General features: G+C 31.8%; 2 protein-coding genes across 8 annotated transcripts in view; both read left to right on the forward strand.

Moving 5' to 3' along the window:
• The window catches only part of LOC127719445 (nephrocystin-4-like), a 52,622-nt gene extending 34,362 nt beyond the window's left edge, over window positions 1-18,260 (forward strand). For 4 of the 7 annotated variants that reach the window (XM_052225542.1, XM_052225541.1, XM_052225544.1 and 1 more), the window contains 17 exons: window positions 602-773; window positions 1,259-1,350; window positions 2,017-2,205; window positions 2,940-3,032; window positions 3,401-3,515; window positions 5,084-5,227; window positions 6,982-7,186; window positions 7,509-7,535; window positions 8,569-8,652; window positions 9,160-9,368; window positions 9,910-10,136; window positions 10,726-10,915; window positions 13,191-13,268; window positions 14,288-14,441; window positions 14,834-14,949; window positions 15,322-15,488; window positions 16,197-18,260. In XM_052225542.1, the coding sequence (XP_052081502.1) occupies window positions 602-773; window positions 1,259-1,350; window positions 2,017-2,205; window positions 2,940-3,032; window positions 3,401-3,515; window positions 5,084-5,227; window positions 6,982-7,186; window positions 7,509-7,535; window positions 8,569-8,652; window positions 9,160-9,368; window positions 9,910-10,136; window positions 10,726-10,915; window positions 13,191-13,268; window positions 14,288-14,441; window positions 14,834-14,949; window positions 15,322-15,488; window positions 16,197-16,719 (2,785 nt within the window). In that variant the 3' untranslated portion in view covers window positions 16,720-18,260. The remainder of the gene's footprint in view (window positions 1-601; window positions 774-1,258; window positions 1,351-2,016; window positions 2,206-2,939; window positions 3,033-3,400; window positions 3,516-5,083; window positions 5,228-6,981; window positions 7,187-7,508; window positions 7,536-8,568; window positions 8,653-9,159; window positions 9,369-9,909; window positions 10,137-10,725; window positions 10,916-13,190; window positions 13,269-14,287; window positions 14,442-14,833; window positions 14,950-15,321; window positions 15,489-16,196) is intronic. The other 3 variants (XM_052225548.1, XM_052225543.1, XM_052225547.1) reach the window with 2 other exon arrangements.
• A 4,916-nt stretch (window positions 18,261-23,176) lies between these two features.
• Window positions 23,177-24,375, forward strand: LOC127720941 (complement C1q-like protein 4). Its single transcript, XM_052227673.1, has 3 exons — window positions 23,177-23,315; window positions 23,513-23,566; window positions 23,929-24,375. Exons 1-3 carry the CDS (start codon window positions 23,234-23,236, stop codon window positions 24,351-24,353), a joined length of 561 nt encoding a protein of 186 aa, XP_052083633.1. The 5' UTR covers window positions 23,177-23,233; the 3' UTR covers window positions 24,354-24,375.
• The last annotated feature ends 3,121 nt before the right edge of the window (window positions 24,376-27,496 follow it).

The raw sequence follows: 27,496 nt of genomic DNA on the forward strand, positions 1-27,496 counted from the left end.
ATTTGATAAATCTTTTATCTTGTGAGCACATCATGTACAACTCAACAAAAAGGCATGTATAGCATTCTGTACAATGCTGGGATCTTTAAACATGCTGAAGGTAAAATAAGTTATAACACGCTGAAGGTAAAAAAAGTTTGAAAAGATTCTAATATATATAGCAAGGTTGTATAGTAAAAGTTTATTTACAGCTAGTAAAATTTGAAAAAAATATGACACTTTTCCTACCAAAATTATTTTTGAACTAATTTTGAATTTATCCTCATATAAATAAAAGCAAGATATGGAATGGAGCTAGAAACCCACAAAAGCTAATCAGCAAATGTTATACTGGGTTCTAAGAGATAAGTTAGGCTGTACGATGCATATATATATCACTCAAATTGATAGAATGCATTTATAAAAACAAAGATACAATTTTGTCTTTTTTATTAAACAATATACATCATTTGAATAAATTACTAATCAAATTAAGAAAAGTTGTTCTAATTACAAAAGTTTTTGGTTGACTAGTTGAATATTTTGCCTTCCATTTAGTTTCAAATGATAAACAACATCTACATGTATGATGACTTATTTAGAAACACTTATTATCTTATAGATCATTTGCTGGACCTCACTCCCTACAGGTGCCACAAATCCAGATGCCACAGACATACTACCCTCAAGGCTATCAACCACAGATGCCACAGATGCCACCAATGTATGGAATGGCACCCCATACATATATGCCAATGATGCAAGGCCCAGCCTATGATATTAGTCACAGACAGGTTGGTATTCAACATTACTTCTAAAGTCACATACAAGTCAGTTCATGGTCTGCTGCCTTTTTCACAAAAAATCATATGAGTGAGAATCCTCTCAAATCATATACATTTCAGTATAACTTAAGATTTTTTGGTGTAAAGAGTCGCTGATCATTTCAATGAAAATACTTTTTGTTATACAAGCATACCATTAGCAGATTTTATAAGGAAAAATGATGGAAAGTTAAAAAGATGTTTTTCTTTCTTGATAAATTTGAATAATTTCAAGCAAGAATTTGAAGGATGCAATGGTCGTTATTTTAGAAACTATTCAGTATGACATAAAGACGACTGCATTAGAATTCTTATATTTAGTTTCAGGAAGTTTTAGTAGATTCACATATTGTTCACATATGTTTATAAAATAATTTTATACTGTTCAAATAATCATACATAGATATTTATAAATTTAGTAATGTGATTTAAGATATTTATATGTATATTTTCAGCCGTCAATCCCACCACCTCATCCAGAAATAAGTGAGCAGGTATTCCGTCCTACCCATACTCCTATAATGATGCCTCTTCCACAGCCAGACAGGTAATATTAGCTGTTAAGTCATGTGATACTATACAATTTATTTTTGTGAGCAAATTTTTTCACAACTTTCGTGAGTAGAAAATTAACAGGAATATAAATCATTAGAAATATGTAATAAATTTAGAGAATCTTCCCTTATATAAATACATCATGAAAATTAGAAATTGCAACAATAAATTGCTAATAAAGAGACTAGAAAGATCTAAACATGAAATAAAATAAGTCTGTTTACAGTACTCATTTACCATATTTCAAATGACAACAGTTACCTCTAATGTTTTTCATTCTAAAATGTGAAAATGAAAAAAAAGTTAACTTTAAAGATATTAGAATATGTCCATGTGGTTAAATTTGTTCTGATTTTGTCAACAGATAAGTTTGAATTGTTCTATTATTTTATTTACCAAAGTACTAATTCACATCTCAGAAAAATTTAAGGTAGAGTAAAAAAAAATAAAATTAAGCTGTTATACAAGTAAATTTTAATACAGTTTGTTCATATTATTTTTAATGCTAAATAAAAGGCTTAGCTATTGTCTTTTCTTTGAATGTCTGATTCAGAAGAGATTTCTTAGTCTGCATGTATGCTCGATATTAGTTTGAGGAGTAGACAAGTATTTGGGTTCGAATATTTTACTGTTTCATCTTTATATTTATTTATTTTAGAGCCCAAGGACTGTCTAGAGCAGCCTATGCCAGACTTTACTCAGCTGGTTTCCATCCAATTCTGGATCGTAATAAGGAGCCACCAGAAGTTATAGATCCTAATGTACCAGTACAGATAGACTTAGTCAAAGAGGAACAAGATACATTACAATGTAATGAAATTATCTTCCAGTTCTTAGCCTTCTCCAAGTAAGTATGAAGCAGGGATTGTAGTTATCTTCCAGTTTTTAGCCTTCTCCAACTTAGTATGTAGCAGGGATTGTAACCTAGGTTTTATCTTTGTACAGAATAGTATAACACAGGGGATGTCACAAAGTTCTTAGCTTTCTGAAAGTATGTGTAAACCACAGATCATTGTTTCACACTTCTAAGCACTCTTCAAAATAAAATGTATTGGGTAATATCTAACTTCTTAGCTGTTTATTAGTATGTGTGGTATTTTTCCATTCTTGTATGGGACTTTTTTACCACTGAATAACATGTTCTTTGTAAAAAAAAGAATTTGTGCGTAATTGACGTAGTTTGATTGATTATTGTTTTCCAGTGGTCAATATTCAGACTGATCACAGATTAATAAATCAAAAAAATAGGCAATACACAGTGGGACAACCAGAATGAAGGGATGGGAGTTTCTGCTTGAGTAAGGGTAGTTTTTACTGTTGAAAAGGAGAAACCCAGGCAACTTGTTTTGTAACCCCATTTACAACTGGGGTAGATTGCTGAAGATAAATTATATAAATAAGCAACTGATGAAAATCACTAGTGCTAACAAAAAATATGTCTTATTTTGTTAAAATTATATGTACATGTATAATTAGCTTCAGGTAAGGTAAAAAAAATATATATATTTTTTTCAACTTTATATTACAAATTTTTTAGAAAACTTTATAAATGTAGACAAAAAAAATTGCTATTTATTGCAGATATGGCAGTGACATCCAAGAGAAGAATAAACATGCCGGGACAGTATTCTTTACTTTCCAATTCTACAGGTGTCCACAAGTTACCACAGAAAGGTAAATATATGTCTTAAGGTTTCTACAGGTGTATACAGGTAAGATATACAAAGGTAAATTATATACCTTCTATAAATGTCCACAATTTACTACAGAAGGTAACAGTGGACTGGTCTAAATGTTCAATTTTGTATCCTAACTTTTGTTTTCAGTTAAATAAACAAAACCTGTATAAGAAAAGATCTGTTTTCTGCACTAAAGAGAGATTTGTTTGAACAATGGACTAGCAGTGTAGGTAGACGATAGGCTTAATTTCTAACACTTTTGAAAATATATCATAAGAACTTAATTTTCCATTCAAATCAATCTTTGCTCATGTGATATGTTTTAATCGAGACAAAAAACCAATATGTATGTTTATGTTACAGACTGTTGTTGGCGAAACCACAGAATGACCTGTCTTCAGATCCATTGTCCATGCCATTTATACTGCAGAGATTAGAGAAAGATGGAGCTCTAAGTAATGGACCACCAGGACTAGAGGTATGCATTTTATTATATATAAATAAAGGAAAATGTTTGGTATAAGTCATTGAGACAGTAACCCAACAAACACAAAAAAAACCAAAGACATTTGTTCATCAACAAAAGAGTGTCTACACAATTCTGTATTTGTGTGTGTTTAATTTTCGCGGCAAACTTTTCCCTACACCGACATTTCACTGTTCATTTAAATGCATTGTTCAAGGTCATGAAACGAGAATTATGAACACAGCGAACAAATTTATTTCTAAGGCTGTCCCAATCAGTGGAAAAAAAATGATGTATGGTATTTCAAGCTCTTATTCACCATGAATCTTTATAAAATGTTGTGAATAAATTGAACAGAAACTAATAAAGATGTACAGTGATTTTTCTGCTAAATTAAAGAAATGATTTGCCCACTTCAAAGTTTAGAGTTAGTATTCTAAATGATTTGTTCTTCAAACCAGGGCTTCCAAAACGGTCGTATTGTTCGGACTTGTCCAATAAATTATCTTATGACTTGTTGTGCCAAACCTGAAACTGACATTTAACGTTGGTTTGTCATTTTAACATAATTCAGAAAAAAAATTGAAAGTTTTTCGGATCTATTTGACCTGACCTTTTGCCTTAAACAGCCACATTTCTGGTCATAATAGTGACATGGTGAATAAGTACTATCAAAACAAACCCTACTTAAATACCCTCTCATTGCAATCAAGGTTAATTAGTCGTCAGACAGTTGAAATTTACCTGTTCAGGTGACAGGTTAACTAATATGTACCGGATATTGATCAGTATATTTGAAGTTATTTTCATAAATTTCAGCGGTTTGCATCTAATTTATTTAGTCAAAAAGATTAAGATTATCAAAAATACGTATTTAAATATGATTTGATGAAAAATTTAAAAAGGTATTTATAAAGGTAAGCGAAAAATTGTCAGAACCACTTTTTTTTAACTAGTACACGTGTGCCCAGTTATGAGATTTTTTTTTCTTCCAAATTCTTCAAAAATTCTAAAATTATCATTGACACCTTTATCTATCGTTCATTTCAAATATTTTCTTCAAGAAATAACTTGGAAAGAGCAACTTAAACTCAATCGTGCTATGTAAATGTACACAGATTTTACGTATCCATCCCTGGTCTGTGTTTTACCATTGTCAAGTCAACATCCCTTATAAGAAAATGTGCCTTCTAAAAAAACAAAAGTAAAGATTTTGACAACTGAATTTTGCACAAATAAAGATTCTAAGGCAGATATTAGTATGCTAATGTTGCACACTTCGAATGATGCACTGTCAATTTAACAGTTTACGTCAGTACATTGAATTTGTATCAAAAGTCAAGTTTAATATTGTTTTTATGTCAATCATTGTTTATATGATGCCCAACTGATTACCATGATTGCCTTTTGTTACTTAGTGTTAAAGGATTAAAATCTTGATAAGACAATAAATGTCTGGCTGGCACAAATATTTTTTGGAAGCCCTGCTTCAAACATAATAGATAAAAATCAAAATTAATATATAGGTTATAACATGATAAGATATTATTATTAACCAGAAGTGTAATTTGATGTTTTAGGTTAAATATTATATGGATCCAATGTCTATGAAACTAGGAGAAGTCAGTTTGCTTTTATCTCATCTATACAGACAGAGATTACATATTGATGTCTGGGATGGAGACTCACTGATGAGGATTGGTTCTGCTTCAGTACCTCTCATGGTAGGTATCTTTAAAGATCTTTGAACTCCGGATTCCCTCATAAGGTGTGGTTTTGCTTCAATGAATGGGGAATCACTTACAAGGAATGGATAGTTTTTAATGACTCTCAGAGTAGTAGATATACCTTTAGATGTTCAAAAGTGGAATTTCATTATGAAGTTGGTCATCATCTCTTAGTTATACCAAAGTTGATTTTAAAAAATGAGGATTGTGTTTAATAATAAGTTAACTATGCTTAGATGAATGGGACAGGGTTCCCTCATTAGAATTAGTTCTGTTTGAAAGGATAATTAGAAGAAAAACCTTTGAAATAATGGGATCAGAACTCAATTAGATATTTTGCACTGATCATGCTATTGAAAATATCACTTTACAGTGTTCCAGCTAGGATTTCAAAAGGGCAGGGTGCCAATCCTGAAAAAGGGCATTTAACGCGTGATATGATAATATGAAAAGGGCATGTTTTAATAAAGATTATAATCAAACATTGTTTGTTCATTGAATCACTGGTTATATATATACAAGAACAACATCATTAGCCCAGAGAAAAACTTATCTTTCTACTTTTTAGGCTAAAAACTTGTCAAGCAGCTTGTCACCCAAGTTTTAAATCATTGCTTGGCACAGTTAAGCTTTATATGCAGTATTTTTTGAAAAATGTCCTGCTTCATTCTGTTTCTATGGTCTGACACACTTTACAAGTTTCACCTTTCTACCTTTTCTGTGCTTAATGGCAATACAGCACAAAACAGCTGTAAATGCACAATGTTAGGATATAGTGAACAGTGAAAATTTGGATTGAAAATAAAAAATACAGAAAAAGATGACCAAGGCACCCTACCAACCCTGCTACTAAGACCCTCTTTAACTTTTCCCATAAGTCAAAACACCTAAACATATAAATTCTAAAGCCAGAAGTATGAAGACATATTTAATAATATCATGAATATCTTAGTAGGTTACTCAATGCTAGGAAAAAATAAGATTGAGTTATCTTTCTTTATTTGGGTGTGCTCCTTCTTTGGAGGATAATAAACAGTACGTAGAAGATGTAAATACGATCAACAATATGGCGGCCGAATTTGTTATTTTCGTATAAAAAATGAAGGCAGTCAATGAAAAATACGTCTTAATTTGCTATTTATTTCACGGAAAACAATAAGAGCAATGTTTTTAACGAGTTGATTATGGTTTTCGACTTTCTGTCAATTACGTTTTCTCCATGAAACTACGGTAAATATTGCTAATTGTGCCCAAGTTGTATGAACATTTCTTCAAGTTTAAAGACAAATGCCGACTGACCGATTCTATTTGAATGAATTAATGTTGATGATCATTAAATGACCCATCCGATAAACGGATTACCTATAACAACAGATTATGACACCTGTTGTAACCGTTGATTAGCTTTGGGTCGTAAACAAAGTCATATATTGTCGCCAGGTAAATTTTCGTTATTGGCTGATCATATCAATACGAACAAAATAATATACCAATCGATCTTCAAAAAAGGCAGGGCGCTCTGCAAACTGTAAAAAGGGCACAGGGCGGCACTCGGGAAAGGGCGGGCGGACCGCCCTGTGAAAACGACCTAGCTGGAACACTGCTTTAATTTCTTAATGTACATTAAATACTTTTTTTCCATGATAAGTAATAACTGTCTATGAGAGTTTGTATGCGTTTCTTGATATAATTGATGTCATATTATATCAATATCATTTAATTGATGCTTAGAGTTTTAATTTATTTTTCAGTATTTATGTAGAAGTGGACACGAAGCTGTTCAGTCGACCTTTGAACTTGATGTAGTAATGATGGAATATGATGACCCCAATCTTATAGCTGGTACCCAGAGTCAAGGTGCTCAGCCATTAGGGATACAGTCCATGATGAAAGGAAAACTGCATTTTAGGATGGCTAATGTTGGACATTATTCTGATCCTAAAGCCAACTTAATGGGTTTGTATTTATTTTTTCTTAATTGAACTATGTGGTTTAAACAATCTTTGGTAAACTTGTGATGTTGTCTTAACTTCAACTTTCCCGACAACTACTGTTATTCATATGTCAATGAGGTTGTAAACCTAAAAGCTTTCCATTAATTATTTGTAATAGACACATGTATTGATATTTTTAATATACCATGATCAATATTCAATAAATAAAAAAATCTTAATTAGATTTGAAAATGGAAATTAGATTTGTATAAAATTCAAAAATTCAAGTAAAAAAAATCCATGATATTGTTCCCATAATGTTAAATCCTAAATTTCATTTATAGATGGCATGTTAACAAAAACACAGCAGGGTGAGGCTCTTTATTACTACATTAATAATTTTGTTTTATATCCATCAGTCTAGTGTTGTGTTGATTTATAGATAAAATAATTTTCTCTGTCTTTTAGTTTTAGACAATATTAATTATCTTTATTTCACTCTATTTTATATATCTGTTTGTAAACAAATGTTGTCTCAATGTGATATAAAAATGAAGCTGCCAATCCCATCTCATACCTGATGATCAGATCTTGAAATATTTTTTTTCTGAATTTTTTTTAACATTTTAACCTTAATTATATCCCATAATATGAAACCATACACTTCCTAAGGTACACATGTCTTGTTGTTCTTCATATAAAGTTTAATCCCACATTTAAAGCCTTGTGATGGACTTTTACTGGAAGAAAAAGATATATTTAGAAACATATCTCAACTCCCAGTTTTTGGGATATTCATCTTTGCACTGATGGTATATGACCCCTAAAAAAGATTGTTCTTTAAAATGCAAATCTTTTTTTTTTTGGCCATTATACTTATTTTGGTCAATATCTAATAGAAATAAATAACATAAAACCAAAATCCAACCAAAATTTGTGTAGAATTAAAATAAAAACTGTTTGACAACTTACTGCACAACTGTATAGAATTAAAAATAAAAGATAAGTTTAGATTTGCACAAATACCATTGGATGAAATAGTGTATTCATTATTGGTGCAAAATTATTTAATGTATAGTTGATATTTAGAATATGATATTGCATTTATCATTTCAACTAACCCCAACTTTCAATCATTTGGCAAGCAATTGAGTTTTGAATCAGTTTGTTGAACCATATCTTCAATGATCTGTCATTTATGACCTATTTAGGTTTACCTTCATCTATCTCTATCTCTACTTTGATAATACCATCTGTCTTAAATGTATATAAGTCTAGTCTTAGATTGTCAAAGAGAGAGTCTGTGTTAAAATATAGATAATCTATGGCAGAATGTAATATCTAAATGTAGTATAGTTCTCTATAACCTTGTAGCTAGTCTCTCTATATATATACTATTTACAGTGTCCAGTAAATCTACCAAAGTCATTTCAAATACAGCAGGTAACATTGCTTATCCTGGTGGCAGTCTAAATACTAATTATACAGGTAAATAAATACAGTCTAAATACTAATTATACAGGTAAATAATACAGTCTAAATACTCATTATACAGGTAAATAATACAGTCTAAATACTAATTATACAGGTAAATAATACAGTCTAAATACTAATTATACAGGTAAATAATACAGTCTAAATACTAATTATACAGGTAAATAATACAGTCTAAATACTAATTATACAGGTAAATAAACACAGTTGTTATTATATTGGTTGCTTATTAAAATGTATGAATTGAAAGAAAGAAGAGATTGTTACAGGAAGATTAACTAACAAGTAATTTATTGGTTTTGAGCCTCAAAAAGTCTGATATGTTTTAAAAGTATTATGATAAAGTTCTTGAAGCATGCCAGTCTGGTTTCATGTTGATAGTCCATGGCTAATAGTCATTTAAATGTCAAATACGATTATTGTACTTAAATACGAAGTACAATTTTGCCCAATTTACCGAACAACAATATATGTTTAGAAAATTGTTTTTTTCCCATTAAGGTATAACACCAAAGAAGAAGGTAGCCAGAGCTCATCACATCACAGAGAGTAACAGAGAAGTAGCAGCCCTACTTCACTCACATCAGGACCAAGTTATTCCTGAGAGGGACAATAATCGTGAAGGAGACTCAGAGAAACTGAGAAAGTTATCACGTATGGAGGCCGTCAGACAGAAGGAGGGAATAGATAATAAGTTTAATACTGTTATGGTAAAAAGTTATTATTATGTTGTTTATAATTAAAAATATTACCAGTAACATTTTAGTGCTAATTTCACCTTCAGATAGGGCTGATTGACCAAAATGAAAGTTAACTTCTTATTAATCATTTTATCATACCCCTTGCTCCAGAAGAGGGTGGTATACTGCTTCATCTTTGTCCACTGCTTTGTGTGTCTTTCTGTTCATCTGTACAATAAAGTTATTACCACATTTTTCTTAGTAACTACATATCAGAACTTCCTGCAATTTGGTAGTGATGAACGAAAAACAAATATGATAGACAGCGACCCAACTACAACCACTAAATAACAGGCTCCTAACTTGGGACAGGCACATACAGAATGTAATGGGGTTAAACGTATTTGCAAGCACTCAGCGCTCCCCCTTATTTTAGACAGTGGTGTTATAGCACAACATAAAATTGATAACCTATTAGAAAATACAGTATATCTAATACAAACATGTTTTTCCTGACATGGTGAAAAGGTTTGCTTTGGAATAAAATGGTTTTTGTTTTTTATATTCCCAGAGTTATAAAACAGAGAAGCAAGAGAGGATGAGAGATTTTAAGACACTTGAGATTTACCGTATGCAAAGTAAGAAGGACGGAATCTTGAACATGCTCAGTCAGGCTATCACTACAGATCACGTGATCAATCCAGCATTTGGTAGTACAGAATTCTTTGAGTTTGTACTGAAAAATCCTTACAATGTACAGCAAACATTTACTGTGGAGTTTGATGACAAGTATTTACAGTAAGTGTAATTGTTATATTTGTACAATTTGTTTATGTGATAAAATTGAATGTAATAAAAGGAGATACCAGTATATATACATGTGTGAGACACCAACCCAATGACACAGAAAACCAAAAGACATCTAGAGGTCAAAATAACAACTTCAACAATATACAGATGTCTGTTTAATACATATGCATGATTACAATGATAATAGTAGAACTAATGATGAATACAATGCAGTGCTTTTATCATAGTAAAAACCTCTGAACTGAGTATACTGAAGGCAAGAACGAACACATTTAAAAGGTTTTTTGCATTTTCTGTTCCAACTATATGGAATGAACTTCCAGAAGCACTGAGACACAAATATAAATACTGTTTTAATTTTTTACTGGATAATCAAGGAATAATTAAATGAATATAATTTATATTAACAATTTCTTCTGTATAATTTATAATGTTATATTGGTTATGTAAAATTTTGTGTGATGCATTGTGATGATCTCAAGGGAGAATAGTTTTTGTACTAATTGAAATTACCCTCTTGAAATAAAAGTAAGTTTTATTATTATTTATCATTATTAAACATCCTTTCTGTTTTCAGTGTAATCACAGATGCTCGTGAATGGAGATACTTCAAACAACTGAATGGTTTACAGTCACCATTAGAGGAAGGAATGTTTACCAAACAAAGTAAATCTCAGTTTGCAGAGATCTTCCTCAGACCAAAGGAGACAGTGTATATTCCATTTAAATATCTGTCGTTTAAGGCTGATCACACTGTTCATCCACAGGTATGTATATTCCTCAGGCCAAAGGAGACTGTGTATATTCCATTTAAATATCTGTCGTTTAAGGCTGATCATACTGTTCATCCACAGGTATGTATATTCCTCAGGCCAAAGGAGACTGTGTATATTCCATTTAAATATCTGTCGTTTAAGGCTGATCATACTGTTCATCCACAGGAATGTATATTCCTCAGGCCAAAGGAGACTGTGTATATTCCATTTAAATATCTGTCATTTAAGGCTGATCACACTGTTCATCCACAGGTATGTATATTCCTCAGGCCAAAGGAGACTGTGTATATTCCATTTAAATATCTGTCGTTTAAGGCTGATCATACTGTTCATCCACAGGTATGTATATTCCTCAGGCCAAAGGAGACTGTGTATATTCCATTTAAATATCTGTCGTTTAAGGCTGATCATACTGTTCATCCACAGGTATGTATATTCCTCAGGCCAAAGGAGACTGTGTATATTCCATTTAAATATCTGTCATTTAAGGCTGATCACACTGTTCATCCACAGGTATGTATATTCCTCAGGCCAAAGGAGACTGTGTATATTCCATTTAAATATCTGTCGTTTAAGGCTGATCACACTGTTCATCCACAGGTATGTATATTCCTCAGGCCAAAGGAGACTGTGTATATTCCATTTAAATATTTGTCATTTAAGGCTGATCACACTGTTCATCCACAGGTATGTATATTCCTCAGGCCAAAGGAGACTGGCTATATTCCATTTAAATATTTGTCATTTAAGGCTGATCACACTGTTCATCCACAGGTATGTATATTCCTCAGGCCAAAGGAGACTGTGTATATTCCATTTAAATATTTGTCATTTAAGGCTGATCACACTGTTCATCCACAGGTATGTATATTCCTCAGGCCAAAGGAGACTGTGTATATTCCATTTAAATATCTGTCATTTAAGGCTGATCACTCTGTTCATCCACAGGTATGTATATTCCTCAGGCCAAAGGAGACTGTTTATATTCCATTTAAATATCTGTCGTTTAAGGCTGATCACTCTGTTCATCCACAGGTATGTATATTCCTCAGACCAAAGGAGACTGTGTATATTCCATTTAAATATCTGTCATTTAAGGCTGATCACTCTGTTCATCCACAGGTATGTATATTCCTCAGACCAAAGGAGACAGTGTATATTCCATTTAAATATTTGTCATTTAAGGCTGATCACACTGTTCATCCACAGGTATGTATATTCCTCAGGCCAAAGGAGACTGTGTATATTCCATTTAAATATTTGTCATTTAAGGCTGATCACTCTGTTCATCCACAGGTATGTATATTCCTCAGGCCAAAGGAGACTGTGTATATTCCATTTAAATATTTGTCATTTAAGGCTGATCACACTGTTCATCCACAGGTATGTACATAAGACTGTATGGTTGTGTGCAAAGACAGGGGTCTATTATAAAGGGAAACTACTGATAAGAAGGGTTCCATTAATACATGTGGGACAAGGGAAGGCACTTTGAAATATCCACTTTTGGCTGGGTGTTTTGTATAGTGAAAAAGAGAAATTCTCAAGTTCCATCCATAGATGGTTACCCATTTTTAAAATGCCGTACCTGGGTGCCATGTATGTTTAAATGGAACAGCCTGAAGCCCTTTTTCCAAAAATATGGATCTTGCATTTTTTCTATCAATTTTGGCTATTGGGTATTTCAGTGTTCAAGCATATGAAATGTTCTTCTAGATATTCCAGTATCAAGAGTAAGTCCTCTTAAAAGCATGATTGAGCAACTTAGTAGAGATGTATAGAAATATCTCTTGCAGTTCAGTAAATTGAGTTAATTGTTATCTTTTTGTTCATTTTCAATTATTGTAAAGAATATTATACAAAAAAAAGAGGTTTAACAAAAAATTATTGCAAAATGAGGACAATATGTCAGTATGTCGACTGGATAGTCATCTTCCACAAAGTATATGGAACAAAATACAGGTGAGGTCCATATAGTTTTTGGGAGATGACCTCACAGTCCAAAAAATGCCATTTTGCCTCAAACTGATGAATTATTTGTTATATTATGCTGAAATGTTGACATTTTAAAACAAAACAGATAGATTTTTTTTTAACAACCATATGAAATATATTTTAAGACACATTTGTGTATCAGTAATTTATTCAAATGGCACAATGCAAGAGTTGTCTCTCTTCCAGTGGTTTCATCTGGAATGTATGTATATAGAGTTTATTTCAACAAATATACATAAATATATGTTTGATTCCAGTTTATTATTTTCAGGGACCAGTTGATCCATTCAAAAAAAGTGAAAAGAAGATTGAAAAATCAGAGGATAGTTTGAAAGAAAGTCTAATTAGGGTATTTACTTAAATATTATCAATTAATCAATACCAATTGTTTTAAAATAATGTCTTTCTTTTCTTTTTTTCATGTAGAATATATTTGACCATTTCAAAGACATTCCTTTTTATGCCCCCGCCGTAGCAGAGGGGGGCATTAAGTTTTACCCTTGTCCGTCTGTACATTCCGAAATTGGTTCTCTAACTTTAGTTTGGCTCTACCTAATGTTATGAAACTTATACACAATGCTTATTACCACAGAACACAGATCAAATTTGAATTTGGGTGGCATCACTTTTACCTTTCTAGAGTTATGCCCCTTTACAAATAGAAAAATTGATGAATTTTTCTTTTCCATTCTCTAACTTAAGTTTGCCTCAACCAAATGTTATGAAACTTATACACAATGTTTATTACCACAAAACTCAGATCAGGTACGAATTTGGGTAGCGTCACTTTTACTGTTCATGAGTTATGTCCCTTTATAACGTTATATGCAAGCGGGGGCATCATCTGTGTCCCATGTAGACATTCCCCATTTATTTAAACAAAATTACATGTCTTTCATAGGTTTTTCAGATGTACATGATCTGAAGTACAATATCCTTAAATATATACTTTAAATACAATATATCAATCAAGAATTTTATTATCATTTCATTCATTTTTACCTAGCTACTTACAAAACTGACATTACAAAATAAGTTTTATCACATTTTCAATATTTTTATGACTCCACCACTAATTATTTAAGTGGATGAGGCACATAGTGTTGTGAGCAGATTTAACTAGACTTTGAAAGATCTGTGATCAATACCAAATTACCAAAATAGCAAAAAACATTTAGATATAATATTGAGACAACCACAGCCATAACTTTCCAAAGATGCCTTTAATTTCACAGTTTTATATCTTGATTGCTGATTTTAAGAATTTGAATTCATTTTGAGAATTTTTTGGTCTTCAAACCTACTGAAGCAATTTTTTTTTTGGAGTTGGCCTAAATTACCAGTTGACAGTTACTTGTTTTTTTGTAGGTACATTTTAATGGAGAAGATGGCAAGTCAGTATCTATCATGTCATTAAAAGTCCAACCTATACCTCATGTTATAGACCAGACCTTCAGATTCCATAGTCCAGAACAAACATTCCTAAAAAGGTCCATTAGAATACCTATGGATTCCTTACCTGGTAAGATTATAATGATGATTAGATAACGTATCACCATTATAACAACACAGCCTCTACTCTCTTGTTAATATAACCAGAGGCCAAATGACAAAGAAGTTTACAACAATAGGTCACTGTACGGCCTTCAACAATGAGAAAAACCCATACCACATAGTCAGCTATAAAACAATTCAAACGTAAAAACTAAGGGCCTGATTTATGTACAAAAGAATAAACAAAAAGCAAATATGATGTACAGCAAGAAACAACAACCACTGTATTGCAGGCTCCTGACCTGGGACAGGCACATACAGAATGTTGCAGGGTTAAACATGTTTGCTGGTGCCAAACCCTCCCCCTTACCTGTATTTTTTTATCAGATACTATGTTCTTGTGATATATATGTATTTCAGGAGTGCCTGTAGGAGGCCGAGGACTGAATCAGCTGTTTGTTAGGTGCAGTGATCCTAATATAATAACAGAATGTAAAGCTACACAACCAGGAGAACCACTTGATGTATATCTAAAGGTACACCATAGCTCATATCTATAATTGTTTTTGCATGTCTTTTTTAGATAGTAAATGCAAATCAAGGGATCAAATTTTCTCTTAATAATGAAGGGTCCAGCACCATTTGAATTTTCAAGTGAAAAAGTCCTCATGAAACTCAAAGGTTCTGTATATTGAAAGCATCAGTATAAAGAATGGGTGGTCTTTTATTTTGTAATTTAAAAATGAAAAGTCCCCTCCCCTAAAAGACAGGTTCAGACCTCAGAACCACAATAATTTGAACCCCTGAAAAGTAAAAGTAATTGTCTTATTCATGAAATTCTTATAAAATATTATTCATGAAATTCTTATAAAATATTATTCATGAAATTCTTATAAAATATTTTTCAGGTTGCAATGGGTGCTTCTCCACAGATTAAGAGATTTTATATAGCCATTTTCACTGATGCCTTTATGTCTAAGCCTATCCAGGTTTGGCAAGTCTACGCCCATTCTCTACAGAGAGTCGATGTGTCCTGTGTGGAGGGACAAACATCAAGATTCTCCTTACTACTCAGGTAAGTTGGGAATAAATAGTGAAAATCATGTACTTGTCACATGATAAAAATTATGGGTTTTGCTACCTTAGGAGGGTAATGCTTGAAGTATGAATATTCCCAGATTTGAAACAAGAAAAATGATTTTATTTTCAAATATAATGTAGGTTATTTTTTTACCAAAAAATATTTTATCTGATACTCAATGCATGATACTCAAAAGAATTAAAAACTTGCTTACATCTACATCTACATCATTTGGTCTCTGATGGATAGTCGTCTCATTGGCAAGCATACCACATCTTTTTTTTTATATATTATCCTAAAAATGATTTGTTAGATTTTATCCAAGTTTGAATCCTATCAATTTAATGTGAAGTCTTTAAGCGTTATAGAATGCTTATATATGTGCTAAAGTCATTGATAACTTTTCACAGATATTCAATTTATGTGATTATAGACCCATAAAAAGCATACAGTTGTCTCAAAATATAAGTAAGCAATATGTTATATGTTTTCAGTTGCCTTGATTTAAGTAAATATTCAAACTTCTGCGATTAATTAATCTCTAAATTCCAATGATTTTTGTAAAATGTTTAAAATCATAAGAAATGACTCACATTGAATAAAAGATCCACTGACATATGTATCTTCAGTTTTTTACAGGTCAGCACTTGCTTTATACTATTGTGTAACCTAAAATTTTAAAACAACATATTTTCATTTCAGGGGAACACAGTCATCTCGTCTTGTTAGATGTTTCTCATCTAATGATCAAGAAATGCAGCTGTATCCAAATGAACAATTTATGTTAGCTGCTGGTGCCGTCCATGAACTCAGTGTAGCAGTCCGTCCATTAAACGAGGGCATTAAAATCTTCCATTTGAATGTAGTTGATATTGAATACCACCAGTTGATCAGAAATTGGCTGATTTGTGTAACCTGCCGATCTCCAATGATTTCACGGGTGTTTGATCTTTCATTACCAGTGGGAGGAGGAAAGGGAAGTAGCAAGAGAATAACTTATACCAATCCTTACCCTCACAAAAAGACATTTATTCTACTCACAAATGAGCCAGAATTGTTACAGTTTAAAGAAACACGAATAGAAGTCGAAGGTGGAGCGGAACACACGATAGGATTACGCTTTGCCCCAGTGATGAAAACTGGAGCATCTGAGGTCATGGTGTTTATTAACGATGAGGATGACAAAAATGAGGAGACATTTAAAATTAATGCTACTTATAGTTAAGACCCATATTTAGGTATTGCATATGTATAATATCAGATTAATTTATAGGTTGTTTAGTTTTTGCTAATAATGCTCTGTTGTCTAAAGAAACTTATTAGATCTCTTACTATAACAAGTGCCTAAAACAAGTGATGAAGTTAGAAAAATTAACACTATCTAAAATAGAAATGCCTTTACTAAATTGAACCAGTTTTTATTTCATTGTTACAAAGTTGTAGATTGGACATTGTGTTTTGCGGGTCAGTATCTTCATTTAAATGTATTTATGTAATTTTATCCTTCAAAATGATATATATTTTTAACTGCCTGCCTTTACCTTTCCTCTTCTTTTTAAAAAAAAACTTTTTTCAATAATTAAGCGCTCCTGTGCAAACAATGTAGAAGTAACTACATCCGTGTTTTGGTTTTTGAAAATATATTCATTTAAGTAAGATTTTACACCAAAACTTAAAATATTTCTTTGCAAGTGATTGGTGTTATTTACTCACGCTCACAAACTGTAAATTCAGAAATTATTGCGTGCATTTACTATTGCAATTTTTGTAGAATGTACAAAAATGCGAGATTAATTATTGCGATTTTAGGAAAGTCTCCATACAGATATCTTTCTCATTTCTTCTGCAACTCAAATTAGATATACCTTGTTATTAGCAGTAGAATAGAGCATTTGCTGAAGATAGTGGTTTGATTCTGGTAATTATAATTTTAGTGATTTCTACTATACCCTCAAGAAGATAAAATGGCTCAATTATGAGCAAAGGTAGTCATGATTTTTGAAAACTGATTTTATTTTGTTTCTTCCAGGGAAATAACAAGTTTAACATTACAACGATGATTTATATTTATACAGACATTAAAAAGAAATGGAAGTGAAGTAATGAAATTGCATTTCCAAAATTTTTCAACATGTTCAATCTGTAAATTTTGACCTCCCATGCTCAAGCTAGACATGGAATTTTTTGGTCCTATAAGCTCAGAAGAAACCGTATTTGACTCTGTGATTACTTTTAGAAAATGAAACTATCTATACCGTTAGATACCAAGTTTGAATAATTTTGTTGTCTGAAAGTTTTAATAATGAAAAAGGGTTTTGTGTTTGAATCTGCTGTTGTGAATTGTCAAGTTGTACATGTATGTTGGCAACTACATCTTTAAGCTAGGAAATTTTAAAGATGCCATTGATAGTGATATTCTTTTGATATGGAGTGATATGTTCTATACAATAAACAGGCAGTTTTCTACATTCATAGATACTCGTAACAACAATTTCAATAACTACTGGTAGCACTCAGTAATAATTTGGTTAAAATAATCACCAATTGAAGATTACAATTGTTAATATGTCTATATTTTTATTGACTGCTAAATGGGGAGATTGAAACAATTTCATTCATTTTTAGTAACTTAACTTTTACAGATCTGATTCAAACTGCCAACAAGCAAACTGTGATATTTATATTTATTTATATAATATGTAGATGTAAAATATATTTATGGTGATAACTATGAATGTCAAAATGAAATAAAATTTTAAAAAATTATGTTTTTTTTTTTTGTGCACTAAGTTAAAGATCTTGCCCCTTTCAAGTATCGTTTAAAGGAAATAACAGGTAATCATCTGAGGCAGCAACCTATCATTGAATGAACTCATGCAAGTCATCAAAGTATCTTCAGTCATGTCAATTAAAAAACAAAGTGCTCTGTGGAAATACACAATAGAACTAATTCGAAACAGATAGTGAAGATCACAAGAATATATTTTAAAAATCAACAAGCAGCAGGAAGCGAGAGTTGAATCAAGTATCCAGTACAGTAAAACAATTTCCTTATCATTTTGTGGTAAAAATTATTTTAATTGACAGCAGAATTTTCTTAAAGAACATTTATAGGTATGTAACCTGTGATGTGAAGATGTGATTTTTTTTCTCTCACAATTACCACTATTGCTATGGAAACTGATAACAAGTTAATTCCAATCTAAATTAAAATCTACTGTAATGTTACTGTTCATAAGAATCTGTAAAGTAAATGTTTTAAACATACAAAATGGTTGCCATTTCCATGGAAACTGCCAGTTTAGGGTTTCATTCCTTATTGCTTAAAATTGCTAATCTAGTAATGTCACAAATGAAAGTTGATTGACATATTGTTATTCCTCCATTTCTGAAAGCACCCTTTTGATTTTGAAAATATTCTGTCACAGGATTATACTTGGTAGCATGACAATTGACTTGTCGAATTGCTCTTGCAATTTTATTTTGGGTAAATTTCTTGACAGACCCCACATTTTTATCAAAAAAAAGGTATCTAGCACCTGGGAAACATATTTATCTAAGCTTTAATATGGAGCAATTGAATTTAAAGGAATGGGGATTAAAATTTAGTAAATTTCACAGAAGTCTGTCAGAAAAATAGTTATTGATAAAAGGACTCATCAACTTATAATGGTTTATTTTTACAAATTGTGACTTGGATGGAGAGTTGTCTCATTGGCACTCATACCACATCTTCTTATATCTATCATCAACCACATTTTCTTGGAAACGTTACGACTTAGACATTGACCAATTGAATTTCATAACGATGTGGTTCTAATATTGATAAAATTTCTATAAGTCCCATAGAATAACAATGGCTTGTAAATGCATCAGCCACATATTTTGGTTAATGTTATGACTTAAGCTTTGACATGAAACAATTTGATTTCAAAAGGACACTATTTGAATTGATCTTCTATTTTCAATTTTGGTAAATTTTCAGAAATCATATCCACATTTTTGATATAGGTTTTCTACCTAACAACAAAATTATTTTCATTTACCTGTGTTTAAAGTTATTGCAAATGGCTGATATTTTTGTTCGAGCATATTGTTTTTCTTTAATTATAGCATGTTACTTTTATTATTCTTCCCTTAGTTTATTTATTTTGTATTTACATTGTATCATAGGTCAAATTTATTTGTTCAGTGTATGTTCAATGATGTTAATATGTCCTTTGATTGAGTTAAGCTATTTCAGTTGATATTTTATAGTGTGTCTTTCTATGTTGTGATGTTACACTATTGTTTCAGAAAAATGGTGAAGGTTTGGTACCATTAAAATGTTTAAACCCGCTGCATTTGTTTGCACCTGTCCTAAGTCAGGAATCTGATGTTCAGTAGTTGTCGTTTGTTGATGTGGTTCATAAGTGTTTCTCGTTTTTTATATAGATTAGACCGTTGGTTTTTCCCATTTGAATGGTTTTACACTAGTAATTTTTGGGGCCCTTTATAGCTTACTGTTCGGTGTGAGCCAATGCTCCGTGTTGAAGACCGTACTGTGACCTATAATGGTTTACTTTTATAAATTTTGACTTGGATGGAGAGTTGTCTCATTGGCACTCATACCACATCTTCTTATATCTATTTCTAGCAACAATATACTTTTGCAAACATATTGACCCAGAGTTAATATAGATAAAATGGATTTTGAAGGATGAGGGTCTAATTTTTGTAAATTCCATGAACTTCTGTTATTGGTTCTGGATTCTAACAAATGAGTTATTTTGTATTTTCCTATAGTTTTGTTTTTGTGAATCCTTAGTAACTTTTCTATTATTGCCGGGCAATGAATTATAGCGTTACTCGAGAGATATTCCTTGATTTAAAATAATTTCCAAAACTTTGTAACAGCAAATTTTATTTACACAATATCCTTATTTTCCAGTACTACTAGGCTAGTGATATACTCGGCCAGCAGAGGTATCGACCCAATGGCAGTAATACCATTAATGGTACCAATTTTTCGACCAGATGCGCATTTCGACAATAAATGTCTCTTCAGTGATGCTCGAGGCCAAAATATACGAAAAATCCGAAGTTTTAAAAAAAGATGAAGAGCTTCTAAACCAAAAAGAACAAAAGGTATCGCAAAAGTATGACAAAGAATTGGAGCTTTGTATTAGGGAAATATATTCCTTAATTTAAAATTATTTCCCAAATTTTATAACAGCAAATTTTATTTACACAATATCGGTATTTTCATGACAGTACCGATGTACTGGCTACTAAGCTTGTGATACCCTCAGGGACTAATTTTCGACCTGATGCGCATTTCGACAATGAATGTTTCTTCAGTGATACTCGAGGCCAAAATATTTGAACAATCCAAAACGTATATGAAAAATGAAGAGCTTATTGATAAAAAAAAAGAAAAATGTATAGCCAATCCGGGCAAGGAATCAGAGCTTTTCATGAGGGAGTATGTTCCTTTAATTTAGAATTATTTCCAAAATTTTGTAACATCAAATTTAGATAACATAATATCTGTATTGTCATGCCATTACCTAAGTACTGACAACTAGGCTGGTGATAACTCCAGGGACTAACAGTCCATAAGCAGAGGTATCTACTCAGTGGTAATGATAATATCAAGGGTACCATTTTTTCTGCACCAGATGCGCATTTCGACAATAAATGTTTCTTCAGTGATGCTCGAGGCCAAAATATTTGAACAATCCAAAACTTATTAAAAAATGAGGAGCTAATAAACAAAACAAAAGCAAAATGTAAAGCCAATGTCGGGCAAGGAATCAGAGCTTTTCATGAGGGAGATATGTTCCTTTATTTGAAATAATTTCCAAAATTTTGTAACAGCAAATTGTGATAACTCAATATCCGTATTTTCATGCCAGTACCGACGTACTGGCTACTGGGTTGGTGATATCCTCGGGGACTAATTTTCGACCTGATGCGCATTTCGACAATGAATGTTTCTTCAGTGATACTCGAGGCCAAAATATTTGAACAATCCAAAACGTATATGAAAAATGAAGATGTTATTGATAAAAAAAAAAGACAAAATGTATAGCCAATCCGGGCAAGGAATCAGAGCTTTTCATGAGGGAGATATGTTCCTTTAATTAAGAACTATTTCCAAAATTTTGTAACATCAAATTTAGATAACATAATATCTGTATTTTCATGCCATTACCTAAGTACTGACAACTAGGCTGGTGATAACTCCAGGGACTAACAGTCCATAAGCAGAGGTATCTACTCAGTGGTAATGATAATATCAAGGGTACCATTTTTTCTGCACCAGATGCGCATTTCGACAATAAATGTTTCTTCAGTGATGCTCGAGGCCAAAATATTTGAACAATCCAAAACTTATTAAAAAATGAGGAGCTTATAAACAAAACAAAAGCAAAATGTAAAGCCAATGTCGGGCAAGGAATCAGAGCTTTTCATGAGGGAGATATGTTCCTTTATTTGAAATAATTTCCAAAATTTTGTAACAGCAAATTGTGATAACTCAATATCCGTATTTTCATGCCAGTACCGACGTACTGGCTATTGGGTTGGTGATATCCTCGGGGACTAACAGTCCACCAACAGAGGTATCGACCCAGTGGTAGTTATAACATTAACGGTACACATTTTTCCGCACAAGATGTGCATTCAGACAATAAATGTTTCTCCAGTAATGCTAGAGACCAACTTATTTGAAAATTAAAAACTTGAAGAGCTAATAAACCAAAAAGTACAAATGTATAGCAAAAGCAGGACAAGGAGCTTTTCATGAGGGAGATATGTTCCTTAATTTTAAATAATTTCCAAAATTTTGTAACAGTAAATTTTGACACAATATCGGTATTTCATGCCAGTACCGAAGTACTGCTATTGGTCTGGTGATACCCTCAGAGACTAACAGTCCACCAGCAGAGGTATCGACCCATTGGTAGTAATAACATTAAGAGTACCATTTTATCTGCACCAGATGCGCATTTCGACAATGAATTTTTCTTCGGCGTTTATTGTAATCGAAAGTAGTTATTAGAATTAAACACATTGTTTTTAGATGTTATTGATGTCTAAAATGCATTGCTGATTCACAAACTTTTATTCAACCTTTTATTCAACCTTATGATTAAAACATGAATTTAACAATGAAATGTTAAGATCAAACGTGCCGAGATTTTTACCTAAACATATGAATTTAAAAAGTTAGTATCAGTTTCATGGTTGAAAGCATTTCTTACAAAAACTCATATTCTTGGTTTCATGCTTCGGAAATTTATTTTTCGATTCGAATTTGATTTTCTTCAGAATTCCTATTCTACGGAATGATGACACAATTACCGGACAATCTACGAGCTCAATGGATGCATTTCGACATATTCATCTTAACATGTTGACAATAGTTTGTAGCTTTAGATGCCGGGGCATTTTTCAATATATTTTATTAGTTTAAATGAAATTTACTCTAAATAATGCATCGACCCAGGCAACGGTTTGTAGACTCCTATGGTTGAATAAAATAACGAACATAACATTAGCTAACTACATCATGTACCTCTTTGATAATGCTTTCTATCATTCAGCTGTCATGGAATTGTGTGACAGAAAAAAAAACTGATGTATTATATTTCACCAAATGACTACTGTCATGCAATCTGACCGTTTAAATAATACCAATCGTCAGAAGTGCTGCAACGGAAAATTTCTTTGTGAAATAAGCCGAAAACTTCAACATGATGGTCTTATTGTTTATTCCTGTTCTGCTTCTTTGTGGACAAATGGTTGCTGTCAAAGGAGACTGTAATCAAAAACTTGGTAAGGATATCTATACAAAATATATTTTGTACATGAGTAATCGTTCACATCATTTTAAAAATCGTTATTGTTCATTTTAAGCAATGTGAGTGTAATTTTATATGTACGAGTCGATTTATTTCTAAATGTACGATGTCATTAATTCTAAATGTACGCCTTCATTTTTCTAAATATACCTATTTGCTCTTTAATTGTAGAGAATGGCCTATTTGATGACCTTATTCAGATGATGCTGAAAATCAGGGGACCTGGTAAGTTAAAACTGGGACTTAATGTTAAGTTTTTGGTTATTATAGTTATCTGAACAAATCAACTATTTTAAGTTAATTAAAGTCTCATTTAACCGAATATTAATGAAGAATTGCTCTATGTAAAATTGTATGGATGTGGTTTTATTTTCTATTCTTAATTTAATTTAGATTACAGTGTACCAGCAACAAATGCATGTATATATTTTCTTTATCATATTGTATCTTAAGAGTAGGAAATTATTAATAATAATGGTATTTGCTTCCTTTCCAGCAAGATGTTTTCAGTATTTGTACTTTGACGTTATTATGTCATCAAATGAATTTTATGTTTTGTAAATCAGTCAAATTTTTTATTTTTATAGTGAATTCAGGTCGTGACCATTTACCCAAGGGAAAAGACTTTCCTGCTTTTACAGCATACAGAGCATCTAGACAATCATTGTCTGTGAATACTGTTGTCAAGTTCGATAAAGTTTGGACAAATAATGGAAACGGATACAACCCCAGTAGCGGTGTTTTTACAGCACCAATGGCAGGACTGTATCATTTTGCAGCAGTGGTAATGTCTACGGATGGAAAAACCTTGTTTGTAAGGCTCTTTAACAACAACGCTAAGATAACATCAAGCTATATCACTAGTACGGGATACAAGACGGGAACGTTTGATGTGGTGTTGACGTTGGAGAAAGGAGACAAGGTATCCATTAAATCCGGTCATAACAGTCAGACCATTTACAGTGACAGCGATAACTACTGTACCTTTTCAGGAAACCTAATTGCCCTGTGAATAATAAAATGATGATACTACACTTTGTTTTATTAGTAAATATAAGGAAATTGCATTGTATGATCGGTTATATCACATAGGATAACACAAAAGTTGCTATGAAACATTACATATTGAACCTTTGTTTCCGATTTGTTTGCATCCTCACCTTTTCGTCACATAGTTTCATTGAATTTTTTCCATCTGTACCGGAAAAGGCGAAAATGAAGTGTAATATTCCCTATGGAGTCCGTAAGGACTGTTCGGAATTGTATTGAGAAGGGTGTAACAGAAACGTTTATAATAAGTAAATGCACTTCTGTAGACATTACACCTCATTTTTCATAGAGATCATTCATCCTTGCCCCTTTAAGTCAAAGCTGAAATCTATAATCTAAAAATAAAAGGGAATACAGTTACATTGATATTATTATATCTCATTAATAACATAATTCCACTTCCTTTATCATTATCAATAACTTTTTTAACAATATATGAAGTTTATGAGAAATTATTAGTCGCATGGTTACAATTGGCTGGTCTATCTCCTTTCACTTTATAAATGGTATGATTGTCAATGAGACAACTCTCCACCAGAGACCAAAATGACGTAGAAGCCCCTTTTGTTAAGCTAACTTGCATACTTTCGTAATTAGATCATATTGGGAAGAACCAGTTGTCTTTCGACCTTTCCCTGAAAAGCCCTTTTAATTTTGTCTTTATCATTAAATCTTTTCACCCTTTAAGTAAACAGATCATTATTCTTCTGATTATTTTTCTCCTTCTCCTGTCACTTTCAAGAACTACCTTCTCGTAATTTTTGATTTCTCAAGATATCAAAACGATACTTGGTACATGATATCGTACCTATATTACGGGTTTGAAATTTCTTTTGTTGTGAAACATGTTGATGAGATATTTGGTGTATGACATCGAACAGTGATTATAGTTTAAAACTCAGGGTGTTCAACCGAACAATTGTCATTGTAAAATTTTGTGATTTTACCTTTTATCTCCCCTAACACTGTTTTTCTTGAAAACGTATCTCCACCGTAAACAAAAAAGATATCGACAACCTTATTTTTTTAATTGTTCGTTTTATCTTCAGGATGTTTTGTACAATTCTGACATCTTTAAGGTGTTATTCTTCTTCCGTATTGTTACTGGTGAACCTCTAATACATAGGAACTTTTGTTTTAAAATCCTTGGGCCATTACTTGAAAATTAAGTTCAAGTTCAAAGATCAAGGTCATGTTCTAAATTAAAATCTTGGGTTATTGATATTCCGATATGGTACATTTGTTCGGAAGCGATTTTTTGGCTTCTAAGAGGTTAATGCCCTTTAAGAATTTAAATTAATGAATAATTAATTATAGCTTAATATTATACATACATGGTTTATTTATTTTTTTACATATTACCTTGATGAAGGTGAACCGGAAATGTCTTTGTCCAAACCAGAAGTAGTATTTGTACTGATTTCAGAAGTAATACAACCATTGTTTAACCCTATAAGTCTTTGTAGAATTGGCATTTTTTTTTTTTAAATGTGCAGAATTTATCTTTGTTTCAAATAAAGGAATACTTGGCATGAGTAAAGTTTTATCATATCCAGTACTACAGTGAAAATTTCACAACACACTTCATAGCATACAAGTTAATGACCATCACCGGAAGTAAACCAATCAAATTGTTACCCCTTTTTTCCCTGTCTTCAAGCTTTAGTAACCATGTCACCTCAAGTTTCAAATATATTTAGTAGAAACATCAAATAAAAAAAGATATGTGCTATGAAACACCCAAGATATATGTTTATGACTCTTTGAAGGAAATGCAGGGTTAATTTCCTACAACAGTCAAATTCAAGGGAGTTTTATTTTCGACTCTTTCTCGTATTAAACCGGATGTAACGTACTTTGGTTTGGTGATATTACACCTAAAGAAGACGTTTTTGTTGCATAAACTTAATATGATTGGTTATCTCAAGTATTACTGTCAAGTTTTGTTATAATCAGTTCAAAAGTTTGAGAGAAATTAAGCATAGTGTAAGACGACATCCACAGCGATTTGAGCAAAATTTCTTCAAAAAATCCAAATCACGCCGCATCCTGATAGAGCATAGTGTAAACCAATAAATTCACCAATAAATGATCAAATATTCATCTCATCAGCATAAAAAACAGTTGAATATGATGCAAAAGATGACTCTAAGATGATAAACACCACTAATGTAGCTCTTTGTCTTTATTATAAAATCACTATTGGTCTATTTATACCTCTTATTCCCTCAAAATTTTAACTTTTTCGGCTTATAAATCAAAATTGTGTGGTAACTATCACACATTTATGTACTACATGTGATAATAAATGAGTAATTGAAGTGTGCAATCTGAATGAACTATCCAAATAAAAGTTTACTGACTGCTTGGAGGTTTCAATAAGTCCTTACGTCAAACGTAAGTTTAAACTGTGTTCCATAGAGGAACATATATTGGTTCCCTTTTAGTAAATAATTTGTTTTTCCTGCTTCTAAAATCATTTAATTTACTTATTACTGTATATTTTTTTAAAGATTTATTGAGGAAAAAGTGTTCTTTTATAGTCCAATATATTAAATAAGGGGAAAAGTTCAATAAAGATCCCTAAAACACGGAGTATGGCTTGCTCTGCCTACTAGTACTCATGTTAGAGCCCTAATTCAAGGTAATTTTCCTCAAATGTGTTTTTTAGACTCAATCCACTCATTATATTTCATTTCTGCAATACTCCAGTCAAAAAGCTTGAAATTAAACAAAAATGAGAGTACATACAGGGTCAAAAGTGCATTTGCATCTTCCCTAAATAGGAGTAATTATATATATAATGGGCCTTTTTCAAAAAATTTCCATTTTTGACAACTGGAAAATGGAAAAAAAATGTTGAGAAATAAGTGATTTAATTGTACATGTCAATACTTTAACATCAGTATAAACTAAATACAAAATATGCAACCTTAAACTGAACGGTAAGTTTGACATCAACTTTGTAAAAGTGAACATGGTGTACCAAGATGTCCCCTTTGAAACGATTTTTTAAAGGCTCTACCATGCTAAAAAAATAGAGTTTAAAGATATTTTTTCTTCAAGAATCTGACAAAATAAAACAAAATAAATGATTTTATACCG

This window comes from Mytilus californianus, unplaced genomic scaffold, assembly GCF_021869535.1.
Source record: "Mytilus californianus isolate M0D057914Y unplaced genomic scaffold, xbMytCali1.0.p SCAF_11, whole genome shotgun sequence".
Lineage (NCBI taxonomy): Eukaryota > Metazoa > Mollusca > Bivalvia > Mytilida > Mytilidae > Mytilus > Mytilus californianus.